General features: G+C 33.2%; 2 protein-coding genes and 1 long non-coding RNA gene across 4 annotated transcripts; 2 read left to right on the top strand and 1 right to left on the bottom strand.

The window, feature by feature from the left end:
• Positions 1-2,302: 2,302 nt before the first annotated feature.
• Positions 2,303-3,705, top strand: LOC133879180 (uncharacterized). The gene is given in 3 exon segments (XM_062317715.1): positions 2,303-2,429; positions 2,560-2,763; positions 3,035-3,705. Coding segments are annotated over 3 exon segments (1,002 nt in total).
• A 1,869-nt stretch (positions 3,706-5,574) lies between these two features.
• LOC133880643 (uncharacterized) lies at positions 5,575-12,701 on the top strand. 2 transcript variants are annotated; one of them, XR_009902350.1, is made up of 4 exons: positions 5,575-6,105; positions 7,575-7,604; positions 11,010-11,082; positions 12,418-12,701. It is a non-coding gene; the product is annotated as an uncharacterized LOC133880643 (long non-coding RNA). The 2 variants fall into 2 exon arrangements; XR_009902351.1 differs by lacking the exon at positions 7,575-7,604.
• A 3,039-nt stretch (positions 12,702-15,740) lies between these two features.
• LOC133879179 (uncharacterized) lies at positions 15,741-17,272 on the bottom strand. Its single transcript, XM_062317714.1, has 2 exons — positions 16,817-17,272; positions 15,741-16,112 (listed from the first exon to the last, which is right to left on the bottom strand). Exons 1-2 carry the CDS (start codon positions 17,270-17,272, stop codon positions 15,741-15,743), a joined length of 828 nt encoding a protein of 275 aa, XP_062173698.1.
• Between the last annotated feature and the right edge of the window lie 7,806 nt (positions 17,273-25,078).

Genomic DNA, 25,078 nt, shown 5'->3' with positions numbered 1-25,078 from the left:
AGCCACGTGTCCTTAAGACAACGTGGCTAGTGGTTTAAATAACCCAATTGGCCGCGTGGATTAATTACACGCGGCCAATAGGACACGTGTATTAAATACACGCGTCCATCTAGACACGTGTATTAAATACACGCGTCCAACTAGCCACGTGTCCTTAAGACAACGTGGCTAGTGGTTTAAATAACCCAATTGGCTGCGTGGATTAATTACACGCGGCCAATAGGACACGTATATTAAATACACGCGTCCATCTAGACGCGTGTATAAAATACACGCGTCCATCTAGACGCGTGTATAAAATACACGTGTCCATCTAGACGCGTGTATTTTTACACGCGTCCATATGTTGCCACGTGTAATAAATACACGTGGCTGAGTGAACACGTGTATTACCATAGTCTGCCACGTGTATTCCAATACACGTGATTGAGTGAACACGTGTATTACCATAGTCTGCCACGTGTATTTATTACACGTGGCTGAGTGAACACGTGTATTACCATACACGCGGCTAAATGTACAATTAGCTACACCCGGATCTAACACGCTCCGAACACGTGGCCAACTGTTAGCCACGTGTACAGTGTCCGTACACGTGGCTAGATGAACGTGGCAAATTGTAAAAAATTTTGTAGTGTTAGTGCATGTTTATTTAAAAACTTGAAACACTTTTCAAAAGTTTAATTTATTAAACAAATTTCTTAAGTGAACCCCATATATATCATTTTTTAAATATGGACCCTACCAGAAACAATTCTCAACTTTCTATCACGTACAATAAAAACCATGGCCATGCCAGTTTTCAAAATCTTTAACAAACATAGCCTTTAGTATCCAAGATATCACATATTTATCATTTAATTGGTAATTACAAAATATTTTAAATTGTTTCAGATATAAAAAAAAATTGAAGGACGCTTCTTTTCTCTTATTTTCATATTTTTATTAATATTGATTGATCATACTATTGTTTCAACCTTATCAGCTACCTAAAAGAGTGACAAATCTCTCATTAATCTTATCTTTAAAATGTTAACGTACGTTGTAAGTTATTTGAACTGGGCCAAGTAGCAATTTGAGACGAAAACTTTTAGATCACTTTTTTAAAAATTGGATATTTGATCTAAAATATTTATTTGTTACTCCAAATATGCCATGAATCCTCTAAAATTGAAAGGGTAGGGACTAAACCTAACACGTACCCATGCATATCAAAATCCAGAGATGATATTTGTATTTTTCCCTTTTAATAATTTAATTATGTTCATATTCCGTTGGACATCTTAATAAATAGTTTGAACACTTGAGATATTTAATTTAAATGAGAACTATAATATGGAGTTAGAGTTAACTCAAAATTTCTACTCTGATAATTAATAGCTAGGTTGAATAAAGAGAAAATGAGGAAACTGATGGAGAAAGAACTGCGGACCTAAAACTAGGGTTCTCTCTCTGTTAACATATTATTTAAAGAAAGACATTAAAAAGAAAATGTCAGAATCATTTTAAGAAGGAAGAGATGCCTTTAACTATTAGTGATTTTGAGCCTTTTCCAAATTATTTGAAATAAAGATAACCATACTTTTTGTTTTAGAAATAACTATACTTTTTTGTTTTATTACCTCATTAATTATACACACACACATATATACCTCTAATTTTAATATTTTATGAACTTATATGTTTGGTAGACCTTGTATACAGTATTAGTACAGATACGTACAGAAATATTTATAATTATACTAATACTATTAAATAGCAATGAATTAGTGTAACAGCTAATTCTTTTCGAAAATTAAATCGAGATATATGACTCTTAAAATATACAATTTGTTATTCAGTTTATAACAAATTGCTAAGGCCGGATTGAATATGAAAATTAATGTATGACTTTATAAATAGAGCTAGAGATAAAAACTTAGATTAAGATTGAAGGATCTTGGTATCCAGTGGTTGTGCTTTCAATGATTGTAATTTCTTATAGGAATCACTTGCTTGTGTAGTTGTGTCATCAATATTAATTATGAGAAAAAAGATATTTAAGAAACCTCTTGCAATGTTGTAATATAATTTCATACTCTGAACAACAGCCTTTTCCTTAAAAAAAAAGAAAAAGAAAAAGAAAAAAGAAAGATAATAAGAAGTATATGGGGTGGGGGCCTGACAGGTACCATACAAAATCAATGATAATATTACTGCCTATTGAAATAAGGTATATATGTAGCTGATTGGATTCTATTGTCTTGCCGCTTGTTGTTGCTTATTTGTCACTAGGAAAACAAGGTTAAGGGATATGGAAACGATGGCGTCTAGTGATTCCATAATTTCCATTGGAAAAGAAGCTGAATGGAGGACTTTGTCATTAACATTATTCCCCCTGCGGAGTGGCTGGAATGCTGTATCTACAGGTTCCCAAGAGACTGCGCAAGGTAAAGAAAGAATCCTATACCCATCAGCTCGTTTCAATAGGACCCTTTCATCACCGTGAAAATGAATTGAAGGACATGAACATGAAGATGCACAAACTGAGATATTTGAAAGCTTTCTCTGATCGGACAGTGAAGAGCCAGGAGGATCTTCGAAAGATTATTAAAGAAAATGAAGTAAAAATCCGTCATTGCTATTCCGAAGACTGTAGGCTCAACAGTAAGGATTTTGTGAAAATGATTCTATTGGATGCCATCTTTATAATTGAGCTCTTCTTGAGCATTGATGAAAATGACGAAAATGATTACATAGTAAAGAAACCCTGGTTGGAAATTGGTATACGATGTGACTTGTTATTACTCGAGAATCAACTTCCTTTTTTTATTCTGGAGAAATTATATATGTTTGCCAAAAATGACTCTTCCAGTTGCAACCATCGCAAAGAAGGCAAGCAAGTTGAGGAACACAAAAAGGACCTCATGAAACAGGATGCTCTTTGTCGAGCTTTCCCACAATTACTTTGGCCAATATGATCAAAAGAAACAGTTTGTAGTCGGTGAGGAAGTAAACCATTTCACAGATTTACTAAGATATTTCTTGTGTTCAGTACCAGATCAGCTGGATCATGGAGAAAATCTGCGTAATCTAAATTGTGCCACAAAGCTTGACGAGGCAGGATTGAAATTCATACCAGCTAAGGAGAGACGCTTACTTGACATAACATTCTCCGGGAATGATTGCTTGAAACACTGTCCATGGTTCAATTTGTCATGGCTCTTGGCTTGCTTACCATGCTTGAAAAGCTTATTTCCACACTTGGAGCGTATGCAATGTATCTTGGAAATTCCACCCCTTAAGATTTTTGACAGTACTGAATTTCTTCTTTGAAACCTCATGGCCCTCGAGTAGTGTCATTATCCACTTAAAGCTTACATTTGCAATTATGTTTTGCTTTTGGACCAACTTATCGACACTGAAAAATATGTGGATTTGCTAGTTGAGAAAAAGGTCGACATTGCTAACAATATCGGTAGCAACGCTGCTGCGACAACTTTAATTAACAGACTTTGTCTTGAGATTGTGGTAGATGGATCCTGTTACTCTTCTCTACGTCGAGAGATTACAAGCTACCTTGATAACCCTTGGAACAACACCATGGGAACCATGAAAAGCGTGTATTTTCGTGATTTTTGGAGAGGCAGCGGAACTGTGGTTGGACTAATTGTCCTGGGTTTCACTTTCTGGGGTTTCCTTAGGCCTTATTTCATGAAGGTTTGAAGTATGTATGGTTTAGTGTTCATTGGAGTGCTTTGTTTTTAGTTGCAATGGATGCATGTCATTTAATTTGAAATTTGTAATCTTGTTTGGTTTGTGATATCGATCCTCCCCGTCTTAATAGCTTGTAATCCTAATTAAACTTTGTAAGTGGTTTATGACATTGGAGTGCTTTGCTTTTAGTACTTGCAATGGATGCATGTCATTTGAAATTTGTAATCTTGTTTGGCTTGTACGTGATATATATCCTCCCCGTCTTAATTAATAGCTTGTAATCCTAATTAAACTTTGTGAGTAGTTTATGATATTTCAGCAATAAAAAATGTGGGAAGTCTATGTGTTTTAGCATCTATGGAGTGTCTTTATTTCAGCGAATAAAGTTTTACGCCATGTGGTTACTACTGAAATCTATCCCATCTATGCCAATATCAGTTTTTTCATATGCTGGTAGTACTGCGAATGTTATATATGTTGCATTTGTTGTATAGAAATGAAATATAATATATGTTAATTAGTATACATGTTTCTATTTTCCTATTTGAATTTTCTTCACGCCCCTTCCTTCCAGTTTCACGTGATAGCCTCTGGCCTTCACGAATTTCATTCAGTTCACGCCTTAAGCCTTCACGTGAAAAGGCTTCACCATCCAATTTCCTTTCTCCTTTATTTGACTTGTCAACATTCTCATTTCTTTACTCTTCTCCTTTTTATTTCCTTTGAAAAGTCAACAATGGTGGCTTCCTTCTTTTCTCTCTACATTGAACGTGGTTATATATATATATATATATATATATATATATATATATATATATATATATATATATATATATATATATATTATACTTTTATTTATTTATTTATTCTTTTAAAACAAACTTTTGAAAATTCTCAAAATTCTAAAATTTCATTTTTCTTTGAGCCTAATTTGAGCTAACCACTTTTATACGAAATCAAGAACATAAAATTAGACAAAAATATACTTTCCAAATAGATTTGATATAATTTAATACCAAAATATTCTTAATTATCCTAATAAATTTCTTGAGTGTTACAATATATGTCTAAAAATACAATTGTGACCCTTAAATAAAAAAACAAAAAATTTCCTCCACGGTGGAGGTCGGCCATGGAGGGACCAACAACCGAATCACCTCTAGGCTACGGGACGGGTTGCTGAAATCTATTATAGCGCCCCAGATTTTAAACTTGAAAAATAGAACGTCTTAAATTAAAATTTAAGACTAAATAAAAAGACTAGTCTAGAGTTGATGCTCGATCCACCAATTCTGGCGCTCGATCCGCAAGACTTGACACTTGAACGGCTTAATACTGTAAGAAACAATATTCACATTTAGCAACCGATATAATTATATGTCTTCAGACGAATCAGACGCAATATTAATCATTGAGAAATTTATAAGATTATATGAATATTTATGAAAATAAATATTCATTAGTTTATAAACCATGATTTTATAAATAAAGAATAATATTATTAGTTCAGTCGGAATTATAATATTTATTAGTATCATGATATTTATTATTATGCATAATATTATTTGGTATAATAATATTATCAATGTAATAATATTAATAATAAAGCAAACTAAACTTAAAAAATGTTTAAAATTATACCCTAATGAGTTAAATTAAATGGTAAAAACCTAATAAAAGAAAACACCTACAAATAAAAATATCTGCAGATCTTTTATTTAACTCAGATTGAATTTTTTTTTTTTTTTTTTTTTTTTTTTTTGAGTGAAACTCAGATTGAAAACTTAACTCAAGTTTACGAAACTCGAAATGCTGCAAATGCAAGTTCGTGAAAAATATCTTGCTCCTCCCGCCTATATAACGCACCCTCCTTCCCCTATCTAAACTCGCCGCTCTTCAGTGAAATTCGCTGAGCTTCTTCTTTCTCTCTCCTTTATTATTGCTCTTCTTTCTTTTTCTTTTCTCTTTTGTTTCCTTTCTTCTTCTCGTTCATTCTAGTAACAGAGAGAGTGAGATGAGAAGGGAACCGAGAGGGAGGGAGATCTGAAAGCCGAGAAAGAGAATCACCCGATTCTCCTTTCCTCTACCTCTCTTCTTCTTTCTTGCTCTTTCCTTTCCCTTTTTCCGCCCGAGTCTCAGAGAAAGAGACGATCGTGGGAGAAGGAGAAATCGAGATGAGAGAGTGGGAGAATACCGAGAGTTCGGGAGGGAGAGAAATCGGGAGACCCAAATGTGAGGAACCGAGACAGGGAGAGACCGAGAGATTCTGATTGAAGGGAGAGGAAGACCGGAGGCCGATCTTCCACAGGGAGTCGCTGGCGAAGCTGAGGGTGCGATTTCCGGCGATCCATCCCGTGACCCGCTCGACACCTTTTTCCGGTGGATTTACGGTGAAAATCCCCAAAATAGGTAAACCTTGTGTGTTAGTAATTTATGCTTGCTAATTGTTAAGTTCTTGTGATTAAATTTTGATGGGTTGATTATTGTTAGTATTTGGAGGTTATTCCTATTAGAGGATATCCACAGCAGCAAGCCATCCCCAAATCTGCAGCAACCACTCTACTATCTCAACCCATACCTTCAAGCCATACCTATTTGTATTTCTTCTTTAGTTTATGTTTTTGTACTCTCGTCTTTAACCTTTGTTAAGTCTATATATTCGACTATTTTGTAATCAGAATATGAAATGAAAATCAGTCAAAATGTAGTCGTTTGGTTTACCTTGTGTTCTCCTCTTCTTCTTCCCTTCGATCTCTGTCTTCTCCTTCTCTTTATTTCTAATAATACCCTGTTGTTGGCCGTGTCTCCCTGTGTTGGCCGATTGTCTATGTAAGTGGGTGTTTTGGTGTGTTGACGTTTTGTGGTGTTTGGGTGGTGCTCTAGCCGAGTGGGTGGTTTCTCGTGAAGTTTTGATGCGTGTACCCCTGTTTTACCCAGTTGTTGGGTGTTTTCTTTGCTGGATCGTGTGTGGGTGATTGTGGGTTTTTGATCAGCCCGTGTTCTCCCCTGTCTCGGCCAGTTATTTGTGTGTTATGGTGTTTTGGAAATTACTAGAACTATTACTAGCTGGTTTGAGTAATAGTTCTTGGGTTGGTTTTAGTGGATTTAGCAAGTATAAGTGATGGCTGGATTTTGGGTGTTGGTAATTTAGGTTGCTGTTTTTGGCCGAAAGCTTGGGGGTGATTTTATGGTTTTGTGTTAAAATGGCTTTGGGTATATTTCCTGTGTTTGGCCATGAAGTGTTCCGACCGTGCGATGCTTTGAGATGTCTTCCCCATTTTGGTTTGAACCGTATTTGGTGTTCTGCTGATGGGCCGAAACCGTGTATTTCCTGTGTTGATTTGTCTATGTTTTAATATTGAGTTTTCTGGTTTGCTAATTCTAAGGTTGAGTTTTCAAAATTACTGAAACATGGTTTTATGGGTGCTGGTCGAATGGGTTGGTGAGTCTTTATTGTTCTATTATGATGAAATTAGGTGCTCTTGGTTGCTTATGATAATCTAGAGTTGGGTACTTGTATTGAGTGTATTTGTGTTGCACTAATAATGAGTATTCTGTTTTGATAATTTTTCTAGGTATTTTTCTACTCGAATGGGTTTTGGTATTTTTACAGAGAAATGGTTTAGGTGTTATTGTTGAAAATTAATATTGAAATTAAGCATGTGATAAGTATTCTTTAAATTAAAAGTATGCTCATCGATTAATGGTCGGATTCCTTTAAATTAAAATCAAGGCGATATCAATGAGTTTCTTAAAACTCGTGATAATAAATATAAAGGACTTTCCAAATAAAAATAATAATTGTACCTATGTGAAAATAATTAATATTCATGAGTAATGATGTTAACACCCTGTGTACATAAATGTATTTATTGCAGATGATGAACTGAGAGCTGCACTAAAGGGCTGTAAGCATTTCTAAAATACTTATTGAGAGTGATATTGGATTTCTATAATATTGTGGTTACAAATTTATTTAATTGTTTGCGCATGAATGTAATTTGCATATTTTACTGTTGTAATTAAGCTGGTTTAATAACAAAGTTGGTGAGTAGCAGGGGCCAATGGCTACCAGTGGGACCTTAGGCTCATGTGACAGCTTAATAAATAAGCGACTGAAATCTTAGGCTTTTGGTCAGTTGGGACCTTAGGCTTCCAACAACATATAAATAAGCTTTAAGTGAAGAACCATAGGCTCTCAATCAACACGTTAATCTAGATCGTAGGCTCCATAAAGAAATGAGTGAGCAGAAAATAATTAAGACTATGTATATAAAACTGTCATCATATTCAATTCATGACTATGGAACATGACTATTAATCATGAATTGCATGTATGAGATTGTGAAAGTATCTGTAATAACATATTTATTGGTGCAGGTTTAGAAGATGATGGATTGGATTATTTTCTAGTTTAGAAGATGTTAAAGCTAACTTTTTTGTAATTGTTGTATTTAATTGTAATCGTTTGTATTTACGTTCTTTTTGTATGTAACATGTTTAGAGAAATGTTTGTATTTGGTAGGCTTTTCCTGCATGTTTATGTGTCATTTGTGACACGTTTCGACGTAATTAATGTAAAGAAAAACTAATAAATTCTAATGAATGGCTAGAAGTAAATCAGTCAGCACGATGTGTTATGTTATTGACTCTTAAGTCTTTAGAAAAAAAAGATATTCTGCTACGAGATTTATCGTCTTTGATATAGTAATGTCATGTGATTATTTAGATACAATTATTTACGCATTTTTGTAAAAGGTGTGAAGACCAAAAAATTAAATATGAAATTTAGTGATTTATAAGTTATGTTTATTAAATATATGGGGTCAAATATCAATTAAGAAAAGAGAGAACTAAATGGGTTGGGGCAATGTTATAATTTAGAGAATATGGGGGTTTTAAAAAGAAAAGAAAAGAATGGACAAAAGCCCAATCTGGTCAACCCTTTCTCCCCCAACCTCACGTGCAGCCCATCCCACTTCCCCTTCCTTAAGTTCACGCACAGCCCCCCTTCCTCTTTTCTTTTCTTCTTTTCCCTTCTTTCTTCTTTCCTCCGGCTTTCTTCTTTCTTCTCAACCAAACTGAGAGACTGACTGACAGAGAGAGTGACGTGAGAGGGAGATTTAGAGGGAGAGATCGAGAGATGTGGAGAGAGAGATGAGACTCGGGAGAGGGAGTGATGAACAGATCCAGTGGATCCATGAGGGGAGACTCGGAACCTAGGGGACCCGATCCTTTGTGGACGGTGGCCAGAATCGAAAAATCAGCGGTTCCAGTGGATTTTCGGTGAAGACCCGTGAGACCCGTAGCCTAGACCCGCGACCCGTGAGCTCAAACCCGTGCAACCTGCATCCCAGAACCATTGACCCGTACCCGAAAATCCAGAAAACCCGACCCTCTAGGTGCGGTTTTCCGGCGAATTCTCCGACGAACTAAAGCCGATTTCCGGTGAGACTTCTTTTCCTTTTCTTTGATTTTTACTTAAACCTTCCTTTGATCTATTGTTAGAACCGATTGGGGGTTTTGAGTTTATGGGTTATTATTGATAAATTTTATCTTGGAAACTTGGATTGAACTTGGTGTTTTGTGGGTCTTGGCCAAATCTGTGGGTGTTGAAGCTTGGATTTATTTCCTCGGTTATGGATAATAATTTTCAGAATTGGGTTAAGTTTTGGGAAGAAATTTGGTGGATTGCTATGGCTTTTGTTAAATCTGAATCTAGGGTTTTGTTTGTGAATTTTGGGGCTTATGTAATGATGATGGGCTGATTAGTGTAATTTTGATGGATTGGTTTAATGTAGTTTGATTCTTGATATTTAAGTTTTGATTTGGGTTTCTTCGGATTATTGAATTGTGGTTAATGTTTTGCTATAAATTGTTGGTGGATTAGAGTTGGTTTTTAGTTGTATTCCTTTAAAGTGTTGAATATGGAATATTAATGGTTTAATGGTTTTCTAGGTGGTTAGAGGACGATTATTGTTATAAGATTATAGGGAGAACAATTGATGAGTTTTGATGGGATTTGTAGTGATTATGATGTTGTGATGAATTGTAAGAATATAGTGGAATTGATATTTGGTATGAGTTTTGATGTGTAGTTAGTTGAGGAGGGCTAATATATATATTCCATGATATGCTTATAATGTTAAATATTTTAGGTGTTGATGTTAATTGAAGTTGGAACTAGGTGCTATGGATCTCGGCTCTAATAGTATTTATTAATGTTATTTTGGTCCTTTGATTTTCCATTAATGTTTGAGTTATTTGGATTGGGAAAGTTTTGGAATTTTTGGTGATATGGAAGGGTATTTTGATGGTAATTCAAATCTAGATTTGAGAATTGTAAATTGAGTATTATGCTAATGGAAGGGAGTTGAAGCTTTGATGGGTGTGTCTTTGTTGTTGGATTTCATGGATGAGTTTGATTTCTAGTTAAGTTGTGTTCCCTTGATGAAGCTTTAGCTCTTGGTGGCAATTTATCTTAAGGAATTATGTTAGATTGTGTAATACAATTCTAGTCTTCATGTAAGTTGATGAGAATTGGTCTTGATATGTAAATGAGGATTTTGATGATATGTTGGATAAGGTTGTGGATTTTATGTTATGATGGTGCTAATTGCATAAGTGTTTGGTTAGGAATCCTTTGGATGGAAACCGGTTGGGTTAATTGCTTGTGTTTTTAGTCATTTGATTTCTATAGTGATGTTGAAGGGGGGTGTTTTGCTTGGATACGATAGTTGTTAGAGAAGAGTTTAAGTTAATGCATATAGGTCCTTTGTTAAACGACCAACAAGGGATAGAAGCTAAAGTTGCGAATGTATGTGTTTAGGTAATTTTATAGAAAAACTATGTATGTGCCTCGACCTAATCTAATATAATCTAACAAGCTTATAGGAACACATAAATTAATATGAATCCAATATGGGGTGACTAAGTAGCTAATCCATCTATCCATGTACACTAAGTGTTTTAGTGTATTATCGGATTAGGTTTAAATGTTGAAGGTATATATATATATGTTAAATATATATAATGTGAACTTAGTAAATAAGCAACAAGCTATAAAAATGTTTAGGAATAATAATGACACAACAATAACAAATGAGCTAATGAAATAATAGATGCGTCTTCTAGTTAATAAATAAGATAAGACGCAAGCCTATAATGAACAACTAACCTAATAATAGATTAGGATACCTAGCTAGCTTTAGAAGCGAGTGATGTGACGTGTGGGCACGCGAGTAGTTTATGTAGTCTATGTGTCATAGAATATAGAGTTCAATAGCATAGTCTAATGTTACCAATGTTTGCAGGATAGTGTCCAGATTGGAGACTTCAAGGGGTTCTCCAATGTTGAGTTCGAGTCAAGAGTCCAATGCAGTCAAGGTGGGTATTCCACTCACTGAGAAAATATATATTTTTATATGTATTGGATTGATAAAAATATATATATTGTTTATGAAACTGAACCAACCATATGATGAAATGTATATGCTTTGAGATGATTTATTAGTTTCGATTATGTTTAAACTATATCAATGATGTTTAAGAGATAGTGCAAGAGTGAAAAGTATTGACTAGATTTAAAGTGTTAAGTTCTGAGGTTGAGATTTAAATTATGTAAATTGTTTGAGAACATGTCATGTTGAAACTGCGTAGATTTGATAAAGAAACTAAGTTTTGAATGATTTCAAAGAGTTGGGTAAAATGCTGAATTTGTTTAGTTTTAAAAGGACGTGATTTAACAACTGCATGATTTCAGCGTGACACAGTAGTGCAATATATACTGGTCAAGCACGGAACATTGAGCATGTAGTATAGAGCATACATACCAGCAGTATCAGTATATCAGCAGCATAACAGTATCAGCAGCATATCAGTATATCAGCAGCATATCAGTATCAGCAGCATAACAGTATCAGCAGCATATCAGTATCAGCAGCATTATTAGCCCCAGTTCATGCATAGCATATATAGCATTGTTTTGTGAGAGAGGTTTTTATGTTATGAGTAGTTTTGCTAGACGTATTAGTATGCATAAGAGTCTTCATGAAAAAGATCTTATGTATATTTCTATCGGATAGTCATGTGTTAAGGTCATACATTGAACTTGAAAGTACATGGATACATGACTACCCAGGTGCGAGTAATGGCATGTCTATGAGTAGGAAGGTTGACTGTTCTTGTTCATCAGGAAAGACGTGTTAGCATGATTGAGTTTAACTCTAATGCTCTCATGATCTACTGGCGTCAAGGCACGAAGCTGAAATACGATTAGAGATAGTGTTGCGAGTGTTTTGTTGAAGGATGTTATCCTAGTACGGAAGAGTAAGATGCCATGTTCTTTGCTTAAGACTTATGTGTATACGTGATATCTGTGATGGAGTGATCGTGTGCACATATGTCCAAGCGACCGGTGAAAAGTATTATTATAGAGGGGTCTATATGTAGAAACTTCCAAGGAGGGATGTCTGGAACTTCTACATGTATTCACAGCTATATAGTATGTTTTAAATGATTTCTGAATAGTCGGTGTTTGCTGCATTAGCTGTTGGTAAATTGTGGCTAATATAGTGCTCGCACGATTAAAATAATATAAAGGTTGGTTCTTTGTGAAAACTCAGTTAGTCTTATACCACTGAGGTCTTAGTATGAGGTATACTAAGGCGGTGAACTCATTATTTCACCTATGCGGATGTGGATACCACCACAACCGTGTAGATGATGTTTCTTTGGCTGCAGGTACTACGGTATAGTCGATGGGTCGGTAGCAGTGTGCTTGGGATATTATGACTGAAGCTCACCGCGACGGTTGTAATTGTCGGACCATGGGTTGTCCACTATTTTATAGGATTGGTATACTTTGTGATGTTTGTGTCACATATTCTTTGTAAAGCAATAGTAGTTTTGTAAATAATGTGTTAATAAGACTCATACAGATAGATGTTAAATGGCTCTTTGTTGTAATTAATTTGTGATAGATGTATAAGTTGTAATTTCTGCTATTCAGATTTATGTTTTCCGCTGCATAGATAGATATATGTCATACTTTGATTATCGGGTACATGTTATGGGGCATGTGCCATATGTTGGCTGAGCGACACGTAGTCGTGCCACTGCGATGACTCGTTTTACGTTTTGTATAAAAAAAAAAAAAAAAAAAAAAAACGGGTCGTCACAAAAGGTGAGGTGTTACATCTATTCTTTAGGGAGTAATTGGATATGTGTACTCACTCTTTGTATTAGTACAATTAGCGGCATGTTTGGATGAAGTAACAACTTTGGATTGGTCGCTTTCTCAAGCGGTAGATATTAAAAGGAAAATTATTATCAATAAAAACAGCTCATATCAGGATGATGGACATTTGGCATCATGTATAGAATATTTTACAAACACCCAATACAAATGTTTAGAATCTCTATGATACACTAGTATTAAATACAAGTAGCAAATGCCACTTTATATCGGTCCACATTCTCTTTATTTGATATTGTTGTGGGACTATTGTTACTGCTATCCTGGAACTTCTCACTCACAGCACCCCGCAAGCAAATGGGGAAGGAAAACACCACGAGTTTGTCATGAAGGAAGACAAAGCAGGAAGAAGACAACCCATTGGTAAAGATATCAGCAATTTGATTATGGTAGATATATATTTGATTGGAATATCATGATTAATCACATTTTCTCAAATAAATTGATAATCAACCTCAATATACTTAGTTCAAGCATGATTGGCAGGATTGGAAGCAAGAGCTATAGCACCAAGGTTATCACGCTAAATTGTAGGAGTCATGGATAGAGGAACATGGAGTTCCTGGAAGAGCATGGAGCCAATATATTTTAGCGGCAGCCATGACCAAAGCATGGAACTCTGTTTCAGTGGATTATCGAGACACAACTGATTGCATCTTTCCACATCAAGAAATTATAAATGAACCAAATTAGACTCCATATATACCTAGTCGTGGATCATTAATCATCGGGGTTAATGCCTAGTCAGAATCACAAGAAGCTTGACGCTGCTAAATTCACTGCCTGCAGGGCTACGTGTGCTTCTCCAATGTTTACATCCTACTGTGGGAGCTTTTTAGCATGTGCTGCAATCATGTCACCTTAGTCGTTGCTTAGTATAGTTGTTGCCACTACAAAGGAGGGTTGAATAGTAACATCAAAATTAACTTTGAGATGGGTAGGCAGAGAGGAGAGCTAGTCCAATCCTTGGGTCGAGAGGTGACTGTTTTCCAGGCTTTTTTATGGGCACAATAGGTTTTCTAGACTTTGTCTCAAGACAGTGGGGATATTGGGTTTTGTTTTCATTATGGATAGAGAGTTGTTTCTGGTATATATATACGCCAAATTTTGTCTATAGTGACTACAACATGAATTCGAAAGTTTTGGACATTCCTTGAAGGTTTGGCTAGGAGGGAGTGATGCTTAAGAATGGCCTTGATCTAGGATGTAATGGGTAGTGTTTCAAATGGAGTAGTCTCTAAAGGCCAGTTAGAACTTGTCCAAAGGATTTTGGCTTAATTAGGAAAGACAAAAAAAAAAAAAAAGTTTTGTAGAATGTAGAGAAATGTTTGGTTTCATTCTAGAGATATGTGTTATACATTTTTCAACTTTTGAAAATCACCATTAGATCTGTGGGTCTCATATGAGAGACTCACATGAACCCCATAGATCCAATGATGATGTTCAAAAGTAGGAGGATGGGAGAAGAAAATGAATAATTTCTCTTCATTCTATTGTACATTTTTTATCCATCTCCGTATGAGAGATGTACAAATTTTCCATTAAGTCTGTGGAACCACATGTAAGTTTCACAGATTTAATGATAGATTTGTCAAACCGGTGTGCAAGAGAATGATATTAAACACGTTTTACTTTTGTAAAAGTAAAGAAAAATAGTTTATTTTGTGCTAACTACGGCTTTCCCTTTTTGATAATTTTAAATTAAATTTGCTTACTTTGTTAGAGCGGACAAATTTGCTTAAAGGGATCTCTAGTCATTCATTTACAAAGAATGGCTTAAAATGAATCCAGCCAACTCTCATCTTCATTGATATTCATCTGTTAGTTTAATCAAAAAAAAAGTTTTACCCTAAAATTATGTACTCCCTTTAGTATAAAGTATTGATTAAGTGATAAATTTATATTTTTCTCTAAGCTTAAGCTTTTAAGATAAGTGGTGACTTAACAGTTTTATATTTCTAGTAAATTTTTATTGGAACATCCTTGGTGTATATTGGTTTATAAAGGACGGAAAAAACTTCACTTATAACCCCAGATCTTTCATCACTTTTGCAATTAATTACTTAAACTTTAAAAAGTGTTAAATTTAGAATATTCATCTTTCAATTTTTTTCATTTTTTTTTTTCAATTTCAACCGTCGGTTAGAATTTTCCATTAAATCTTATCAAAATTTTCAAAATACCACTTCATTTTTTTTAAAAAAAAAAAAATTAGAAAAATTTCAAAGATTTAGATATTGTTATTTTTGCAAATTTCGATAAATTCTAACTAATACCTAAATCCTATCAATCTTATGCTTTTTTATTATTATTATTTTCTAAAAAAATGGATGATATTTTAGGAATTTTGACAGGATTTAATGGAAAATTTTAACAGAATGTTGACATTGAAAAAAAATTGAAAGATTGATAGTACCCTAAATTGACACTTTTTGAAATTTGAGTACTTAATTACAAAAGTAATTAAAGATTAGAGGTTATAAGCTAGTGAAGTTTTCCTCCAAAGAATGAAATAAAATTAAATCAATCAAGCTTAAACATTCAATTCAATATTTGACTAGATTACAATCTCAGTGATAAAAATAGAGCATAGAACTTTATTTACTGAAGTACACATACACTCTCCAGTCTCCACATATACATGTAACACACAAATTAAAATGAAAACAATTGATAAAACCTCTGAATTAAGATGGTAATCGATCATCAGAGGAAATCACAATTCACAGGCCAAATAGCACTCCAACAAACACTAATTAACCATGCACACAGATCGATGCTTCATTCCTTATTTGTTTATCACAAAAGGCCGAACCAAACCCCATAACTGGTCAAGCGTGAAAAAAATTGCAAATGTTGTTGCAGCGCCTCTCCAAAAATCACAGAAAAACTTGCTTTTCATGCCTGCCATGATGCGGTTCCAATGGTTCTCACTGTATGTATTAAGTTCTTGTCCTATATCGGAGTAACAAGATTGATCATCATGTACCACAATCTCAAGGCAAAGTCTGTTAACTAGTTCCGCCACTCTTTGGTTGCTACCTACATTGTTAACAATGATCTTTTTCTCAACGAGCAAATCCACATCTTTTTCACTGTCGATTAGATTGTCCAATAGGTCAGCATAATTGCAGATGTAAGGTTGAAGTGGATAATGACACTGTTCCAGGGCGATGAGGTTTCGGAAAAAACTTCAGTATTGTCGTCAATCACAATGAGTGGGACTTCCAGGATAGGCTGCATACGCTCCAACCTCGGAAACTTTTTCAAGCATGGTAAGCAAGCCAAGAGCCATGACGAATTGAAGCACGGAAAATTTTTCAAGCATGGATCCATAACGAATTTTATATCCAGCAGTAAGCGTCTATCATTTTTACCTACAACTTTGAATTTCAATCATGCGTCCTCAAGCTTTGTGGCACAAATTCGACTATCCAGATCATGACCATTGTTAGGTTTCATAATCAGGCCTGAACATAAAGCGTATCTTAGCAAATCTGTGAAATGTTTTACTTCTGTGTCGATGATGGAGTCTTTATGCTTATCATAGAGTTCAAAGAAACTGCGGGAAACCATAAGAAAGTTGGGAGCATCTTGTTTCACAATTTCTTGGCTGCCTTCTTCGCCACGGTTGTAACTGGGAGAAACAATATTGAGGGCGAACGTATATAATTTCTCAAGAATAAAGAAAGGAACTTGATTCTCAAGTAATATCAAGTCATATCTTATACCATTTAATAGCCATGGTTTACGTAGAATATAATCTTCTTCTTCTTCTTCTTCTTCTTCTTCTACTTTTTTTCCTTTACTATGAGCCTTTTCTTCTTCATCTCTTTTTTGGTTTTTTTCATTCGAGTCTTCAACCTTTAAGAAGAGCTCAATTATAAAGATGGTATCCAATAGAATCATTTTCACAAAATGATCATCACTTCCGAGTATACAGTCTTCTGAATAACAATGACTTATTTTTTCTTCTGAATAGCAATGGCTGATTTTTTCTTCATCGACTTTAATGATCTCCAGAAGATCCTTCATGCTCTTCCCTGTTCGTTTCAAGAAATCCGTAAAACATCTCACTTTTTGCTTTTCCATATCCTTGAATTCATTTCCACCATGATGAAAGGGGCCTATTGAGATCAACTTCGGGGTGTAGGCTTCTTCACTTATCTTGCGTAGTTTCTTGGGAACCCTGGAGATACAACATTCGGGCCACTCCAGACAGGGCTGGTCTGATGAAATGTTAATTTTGTCAAATAAGTGCATTGATTCATCAAGTTCTTTTCCAATGCAAATTATGGTATCGCTATCCTTCTTTTCCATCCCTCAAGTAGTTTGTTTTCCTAGTGACAAACAACAACAATTAATTAGTGGCAATATAATACAATCTAATCATCACCTGCATGCGGATCATCACTTATTTCAATGAGAAATAATTATTGTTCAACTCTTGACATAATTTTTGTACAATTTCAATATTTTTTTTCAAAATAACTATTAAATCTGTTTTCCTACATGTGAGTCATACATATTCAATAGTTAATTTTTAAAAAAAAATTGTTGGACTTATACACGAATTGTACATAAATTGTAAACATATCATATTCCCCCATATACTTTCTTATGATCTTTTTCTTTTTAAAAAATAAAATGGATTATAAAGCAATTTTGTCAATGCAACAGGAGATGTGGAAATTCAATCCAACAGGATTAATATTATCACAATATGTAACGTTGGATATTCCTTCTTTTTTTTTGTTTTTTTTTTTTTTTTCTTCGCAACAAGGCTCTTGTCTAGGTACGTAAGTATATGTATATATCGGAAAACTTTACTTTTAAGTCATGATTTTTTATTACTTTTATAATTATGTACTCAAACTTTAAAAAGTGTCAATTTAAAATATTAATCTTTCTATTTGTTTTAATTTCAATCATCTGTTATAATTTTTTTCTATAAAAATTTTCAAAATATCCTCTGTGTGTGTGTGTGTTTTTTTCTTTAAAAAAAATAATAATAATTAAAAAAAATTTAAAAAAATCATACATGAGTATTTTTACAAATTGCTTTAAATTCTGACCAACACCGGAACCTTACAATTTTTTTTTCTTTTCCTTAAAAAATGAGGTGTATTTTGAAAATTTTGACAAGATTTGAAAATTAAAAAAAAAAATGAAAAAATTGATTCATTGAATTGATACTTTTTAAAATTTGAATATTTAATTGTAAAAGTTATCGGGATGTGCTATTCTTACATCACATTATTCTACATCAATCCTACACCAATACACATTGAGTGTGGGACCTATGTATATGGGGCCCACATATATGAGACCTACATACATGGGTCCCACACCCTATGTATCTTGATGTAGGATTGATGTAGGGTAATGTGATGTAGAAAAATCATTTCCCAAAGTGATCAAAGATTAAAAATTATAACTGAGGTTTTTCTATATATATATATATATATATTCACACAGTTATTGTCTTTAGAAGAATTAATTAATTATGTGATAACAAAACAGAAAATCTAGTTTTTTATTTCAATTTTTTTTTTTTTCTTTTGAAAAGCTCACAATCATTGATAGTCAAAAGCGCGCAACTCATCCTTTTTTAAATGATTATGAGATTTTCTTTCCAACGGCTTTCTTTAAATTTCTATTTTTCCTACTTCAATATAAATAATAGGTTAATAGAGAACCCTAGTTTTAGTCCTCCTCTCTCCATCACTTTCCTCATCTTTTGTTTTTTATTTTTCAACGTATTATGATAGCAGAAATTTTGAGTTTAAAGTCTCACTTCATATTATAGTTTTCATTTAAATTAAATATTTTACGTATTAAAATTATTTATTAAGAGAGATTAATTCCATAAGAAAATAGGCATGTTAGAATAGATTCATTTGATTATTAAACTTATTATTTTCGATTGAATTAAACTTTTAAGATAATGGTTAATTTAACACAATTTTTTACCTTGTAATTAATTTGGATAAAGATATTTAGAACAATTATATTACTTGGGCGGGCTTGTACGTAGGATTGAGTCATATTTTCTACAAAAGTCCAATGTACTGAATACTTATAAGTACAGAATATGAGCACAATAAATAAATATTAAAAGGGAAAAATACAGTGCTCATAAAAAAAAAAAAAAAAAAAAAAAAAAAAAAAATGAAGGGGAAAAATACAAATATCACGTTTGAATTTTGATACTGGTGTCAATTTCGTCGTCCTGCACTTTAAATTTTGAACAATTTAGTCCTATTACTTTACATTTATGACAAATCAAACATTCTATTAAAAATTTTCGAAATTTTACGGTATTCACAATGAACTCTTCACTTCTAGCTATTCTCTAAAATTTTAACAAAACTCACAAAATACATTGTTTAACTTTTGTAAGTTAATGCTCTCTAAATGTAAAGAGTCAAAAAATAAAAGTTAAAGATTTTTTAATGTTCTTTCCCTTTTATGGTTTTTCTTCTTTCCTCTCAACTAAAATAAATTTTTAATGCAAAAAGTTCATGTAAAATAGGTATGATTTTCCACCGCATCATCACTAATAGTAAAATGACTGTATTTATTCCTTACATTACCAAAAACATAATAACTTATTTCCATATGTTCTCATTAATTTATGGGTGTTCAGGTGGGCAGTTAAAAATCAATCAACATATGCTATTTACTTATCTACACATATGTAAGTAGATATTGGAATATGGGTAGGCAGATATTATCCCCCTCCGCCAAACCATAATATATATATATATATATATATTATTTTTGTCTTATAAAACGAAGTTGTTTCATATGGAAATGGCCATATAAAAATTGGACGAAGATAATCTAAAACATCTCATCTAAAAATGGGATTAAGCCCATCTACAAAAGATCATAAATATTGTTTTAAAAAAAACAACAGACTCATATAAATTAAGTTTATATTTTAAAAAAGAAAAACAAAAAAACCCAAAATTCATAGAAGACCAAACGTGCAGTTTGTCAAAAAAAAAAAAAAAAAAAAAAAAGCCTCAGTGCACTTATAGGCTGATTTCACCCACCCTGAAAGAGCAGTCAATTAATTACTAAAATTCACCTTCCGCAAAGTGTGGATGCGGAATAAGGGTATTATCTGCCCATATAGTAAGTTGCAACCTCCAGTGGTAGATATAAAAGTGCGTTGGCAATGTGATTTTGCATACTAAAATGTGATTTAAAACCAAATCGAAGAAAATGCATTGTTTGAGAGTGTATTTTTTAAAATTTGCAATTTGAAAACATAGAAAATTCAGCGTTTTCAAATTGCTGGCAAGGGAGTGTGTTTTCAAAAATGCACAATTTTAAAGGTTAGACTATGATTTTAGAAGTCAAACTGCAATTTTACTAAACGCTTAAATATATATTTTTTAAATTGCTATTTTAAAACCGCATAATTTGAAATTGTAAATCTAAACAGACCCTAAATCATCACATTATATATATATATAGTTTCAACTTTTTTCAAGAATTTTTTTTTGTCATTCGTAGCATGTTTTATATTTGCTTCTAGTTTTCCATCCATTTCGTCTTAAGTAACACTTTCGTATCCATGGACCATCATATGGCCGTTGCAGTACTTATTTAAACTAAATTATGATGGCCGGATACTCAATAAAACTTTGATTTTGATTTGTCATCAGTGCAGTATGTATGGACTAAATCGTTCAAATTGAAAGTGTCGTACTAAATTGACACCTACATCAAAGTCTAAAGGTAATACCTGTGTTTGTACCTAAATAAAGTGCTTTTCAAAATAATAATAATAATAATAGTAACAGTAACAAGTAAGTGAAACGGTGGAGGAAAGAACCTGCGAATTTTGCTTTAAAGAATCCTTATACTCTATATTGGACCACCTCTTAAATGTCAAGCTGATATCAAATCTCTTACTTTCTCGATATAATTCTGCAATGTGCCCTCACTTTTCCTGTTACGCTCCTATTTATAGGTATCGTTAGATTTGTAGAATGAGTATTTCATTGAGAAAAAAGAATAATAATTTTCAAGAATAAAAAAGAGTAGAAAATAATGATTATTCTCAATCTTTAGTTTGATAACAACACATACACTTTAGTTGGAATCAAATCAAAATTACTAAAAAAAACTCACATTACACACATATATATAAAACAAAACAAAACAAAACAAAAAAAAAAAAAAAATTGAAAAATGCTGGGTGGCCGGCCACCCACCAAAGAGCCAAGGGTGGCCGCAACCACCCTCGGAGTGGTCTCTGGGGTGGCTTGTGCCACCCTCAATTGCTCCAAAGGTGATTGCACCACCCCCAGTGCCCTATGTGGCTGGCCGACTACCTCAATGGAGGTTGGGTTTCATTTTTTCTTTTTTCCTAAAATAAAAAATAAGAGTGTTTTTTTTTTGGGGGGGGGGGGGGGGGGAATTGTAGTTCATTCCCATTGAAATAGCTATTCCTCTCATTTTTTAGAAGAATCAGTATTCCTATTCATAAGGGAATATCCATTCTAAAGAATAGACCTCCTACAAAATAAAAGAATAATTATTTCATAAGAATAGTCATTCCATTCCAAGGGTCTATTTCATAGTATTCTCTCTAAAAAATAACAAGCACAACGCTTTACGCTTTCAATATCGTCATTCTCACAAAATTAAAAACATTTTAAAACTAGAATTTAATTTTGTCATTTTCACGATTCACAAACTCTCCCCTCTCTCTCTCTCTCAAAAATAACATGCACATAAGCACACTTTATACTTTTAATACCGTTGTTTTCATAAAATTAAAAATATTTAAAAGCTAAAATTTAATATCATTATTCTCACTATTTACAAACTTATCTTGCAAAAAGGTGATTTCATCCCCTATTGAGAATGACTTGGTTTGGATGTAATAAGAAGAATATAATACATTGTGCTTTTGCAGAACGAGAAAGAAAGAAAAGTATTAATTTATGTTTTGCATTAACGAAAAGTAAGAAAAGTATTAACGAAAAACAAAAAGTAGGCCGTATAAAGCTTTGGTTAGCTATGTACGTTTCTTGTAGCATTAATATCTTGTTCCATAAAGCAAAACCAAGTATCTTGTAGCTTAGGAAAGACTAATGTTGAAAATCATATTTTTATTGGATTTCTGTTTTGCTGTTGCGAGTTTAGGATTTCTATGATCGAGTATATCTAATTGATGAACAAATTTTTTGGTAACTGGTGGTGCGTGGTGGGAAGCAATTTTATTATTATTATTATTATTATTATTATTTGTACATCTCAAATTGGCCCCAAATGATTAAATGAGTTCTGAAATTGATCGAGATTAAATTGATAATTTGTTGTTTTTGTTATATATACTCATGCCATTAGTTGGTTTAACTGAAATTTGGTAAATCCTAGAAATTGAAATTGATTGGTTGAAGTTTGCTGAAATTCTGTGTTGAAGGAAGCTTGATTGTAATTTTTGATTAGTAGGTGATTGTGTTAAATTTTTGGTTGATTTTGTTGGTTTTCTATTGGTTCGGCTGAGTATGCCAAATGGATAGTTGGTCTGCTATGGCCAAATGGAAGAAAAGGGAAATTTGGAGTTTTGGTTTTGTTTTTCTGGTTTAGCTAAATGAGAATGCTATTCTTAAAGTTTGATTTAGAATACACGTAATTAATTATCTCAAAGTCGTATTTTTAAAGTTTGATTTAGAACACATGCTATCAAATCTGTTAATTAGCAAACACGTAATCAAATAATAAGTATAATTCATCTTTAGACAAGGCATGAATTATTTACTTAAATTAAACTAACTAAAGTGCATAACAATTCATCATTTTTAGGCACAGCCTATCAAACTTTGAAGATGAATGGATGACATTGTATCCTGTTTTTGCGTATCTTGCAAGAAAGCCCTAGTGTTGGAAAGAGTTATATGGTTTTTAGTGGTTATATAAGTAGTCAGAGATGTACATATGAGTTAAAATGATCAAAGTTTGAATAAATTTAATGTTAAGATTGTCTATAGCTTTGAATGAGGATGATTTTAGAGAGCTTGTTTTTAACTTCCTTTATTTTTTTTCTTTTCGAATTTGCATTTATTTGAGCAGGTCAGATTGAGCAATGTTAGAAGTTTCTTATATGTCACTCTTGTGTCCCTAAAAATATGAAGTGGCTTTTAAAATTATCATTGAACTTGTGATTAATTGGTCACTATAGAATTTTGATTAAATAGTAATTTTAAAAGTTACCTTATTTTTGGAGAGACACGTGAAAAACTTTTAGAATTACTCGGGCAGATATTTTGGCGACTATTGTTCAATTTGATAGAATTTTCATGCTTTCATGAATAAAGTTCAATGAATTAAGGGTCCGTTTGGGTTTGCGATTTCAAAAAGTGCGATTTAAAATAACGATTTTAAAATGTGCGATTTGAAAAAAGTGATTTTTAAAAACGCAATTAAGCGTTTGGCAAAATCGCAGTTTAGCCTTTAAAATCGCGAATTTACTTTTAAATTTCTGCGTTTTCAAAAAAGCATTATCTTATCTGCGATTTGAAAAAGTAGATTTTTTGCGTTTTCAAATCGCAATTTTTAAAAACGCAGTTCCCAAACGATCTATGTTCTGCGATTTGGTTTAAAATCGCATTTATTGTCTACGAAATCGCAATCCCAAACACACCCTAAGTAGTTTTGCCGTGCCTTTCTTTCCTGTTAAGAATTTGTGGACTAATTGATAGAAATGCAGAGGGGAGAATGAAAGAGACTTGCACGATTGGCCCGAGACAAGTTGTTGGAAGAGAAAGATAAAATTAAATAATTGTAGGGGGGGCAGGTTCAATTGGTTTTCTTTTTCAAAAAAGGGAGTTGATAAGTTAGGGTAATGGAAAACCGTTTTTGTTTGTTACTATAACAGACCGACACGTGGGAAAGTGGTGAAAATGGTTGACACTGATTTATATATTTAAATTATATTTTTTTTATTTTTTTATGACGATGAATCCCTTCAAGTTAGGGTTCCTTTGGGACCATCCTTGTTGGATAAGTCAGTTCAAGGTGAATCTGTTTCCAATTCCCTTTCTTCTAGCTTGGTGCCGACCTCATTGGATGCGGTTGATGTAGCATAAGCTCCAAGCTTCTTTATAGCTGGTTGTTTTCTCTGTTCTTTTGTTTCTATACTGTTAGTGAATCTTTTGGTAAAAAGTTATCCGGTGTTGTTCTCTGAAATCTAGTGAAATTTTATTTGAAAAAGGATGGTACTTTGCTCTTTATCTTGTATAGATAATTAGAAGTATTGTTTTAGCTTTAGGTTGGAATTTGAGTTGTCATAGTATTCTTGATTATATGCATGGAGTAATGTTAGGAACTACATTTTTATCTCACAATGTTTACGTGGTAGACTAGTAGTCCTAATCAATTCTTGAATTAATCATTGTTCAAAAAATAAAAAAATAAAAATTAAAGGTTGATTGGGAAGGCCACGTCAGGAAAATTGAGAGAGAAAAAATGTGGTATATAGCATTACTCGTTGAATATGTATCTCCTTCTGTCAGTGTTGATCCCTCTTTTACAATTGGCATGTAAATAAAAATAAAAAAACTACTTTAATTTGGAAATAAGAAATTGCACATGGTAGTTGGAAGGTCTGTATACTTTTTCCGAATTTTTTTTCTTCCTCTCTACGTTCACGTTATGGTGTCTTGGCCTGACGATGACTTGTAGTCACACGAAGCGGCCATCAAGAGAGAGAGAGAGAGAGAGAGAGAGAGAGCAAACAGCTCATTATTTGAATAGGGGGTGGAGGAATAACAGATCATCTTTATAATAAGTTAAAAAGGATAAATTTTGAAACCTCCAAGCGCTGGATTAGTTTATCCCAGTGAAGACAAAATCACCTGCAAACAGCTAGAGAGACCTTGTCATAAATTTTTCCTTATGTCTTACGGTAGAAGCAACTTTAACAAGGAGTTCAATGAAAACTGATAACAAATTCATTGTCGCATCAGTGGTTGCCTATGCTACATACAGTTGTTGCTATTAAATCTATTATGCGAGGATAGCATGTAAACACCTACATCTATTCCACCCTAAAAAAAAAATATTACACTTTACAATCTACTGGATTTTGTCATTCTCTTA

The sequence above is a fragment of the Alnus glutinosa genome, chromosome 10 (assembly GCF_958979055.1).
Source record: "Alnus glutinosa chromosome 10, dhAlnGlut1.1, whole genome shotgun sequence".
NCBI classification, from domain to species: domain Eukaryota; kingdom Viridiplantae; phylum Streptophyta; class Magnoliopsida; order Fagales; family Betulaceae; genus Alnus; species Alnus glutinosa.
This window is presented reverse-complemented; position numbering and strand designations above follow the sequence as displayed.

What these genes read in the sequence shown, in the direction of transcription:
- LOC133879179 (XM_062317714.1), bottom strand. Translation starts at nt 17,272, where the DNA reads ATGGAAAAGAAGGATAGCGATACCATAATTTGCATTGGAAAAGAACTT. An exon ending in TAATTGAGCTCTTCTTAAAG is followed by an intron (nt 16,113 to 16,816) that starts GTTGAAGACTCG and finishes GCCCTGGAACAG; the next exon opens with TGTCATTATCCACTTCAACC.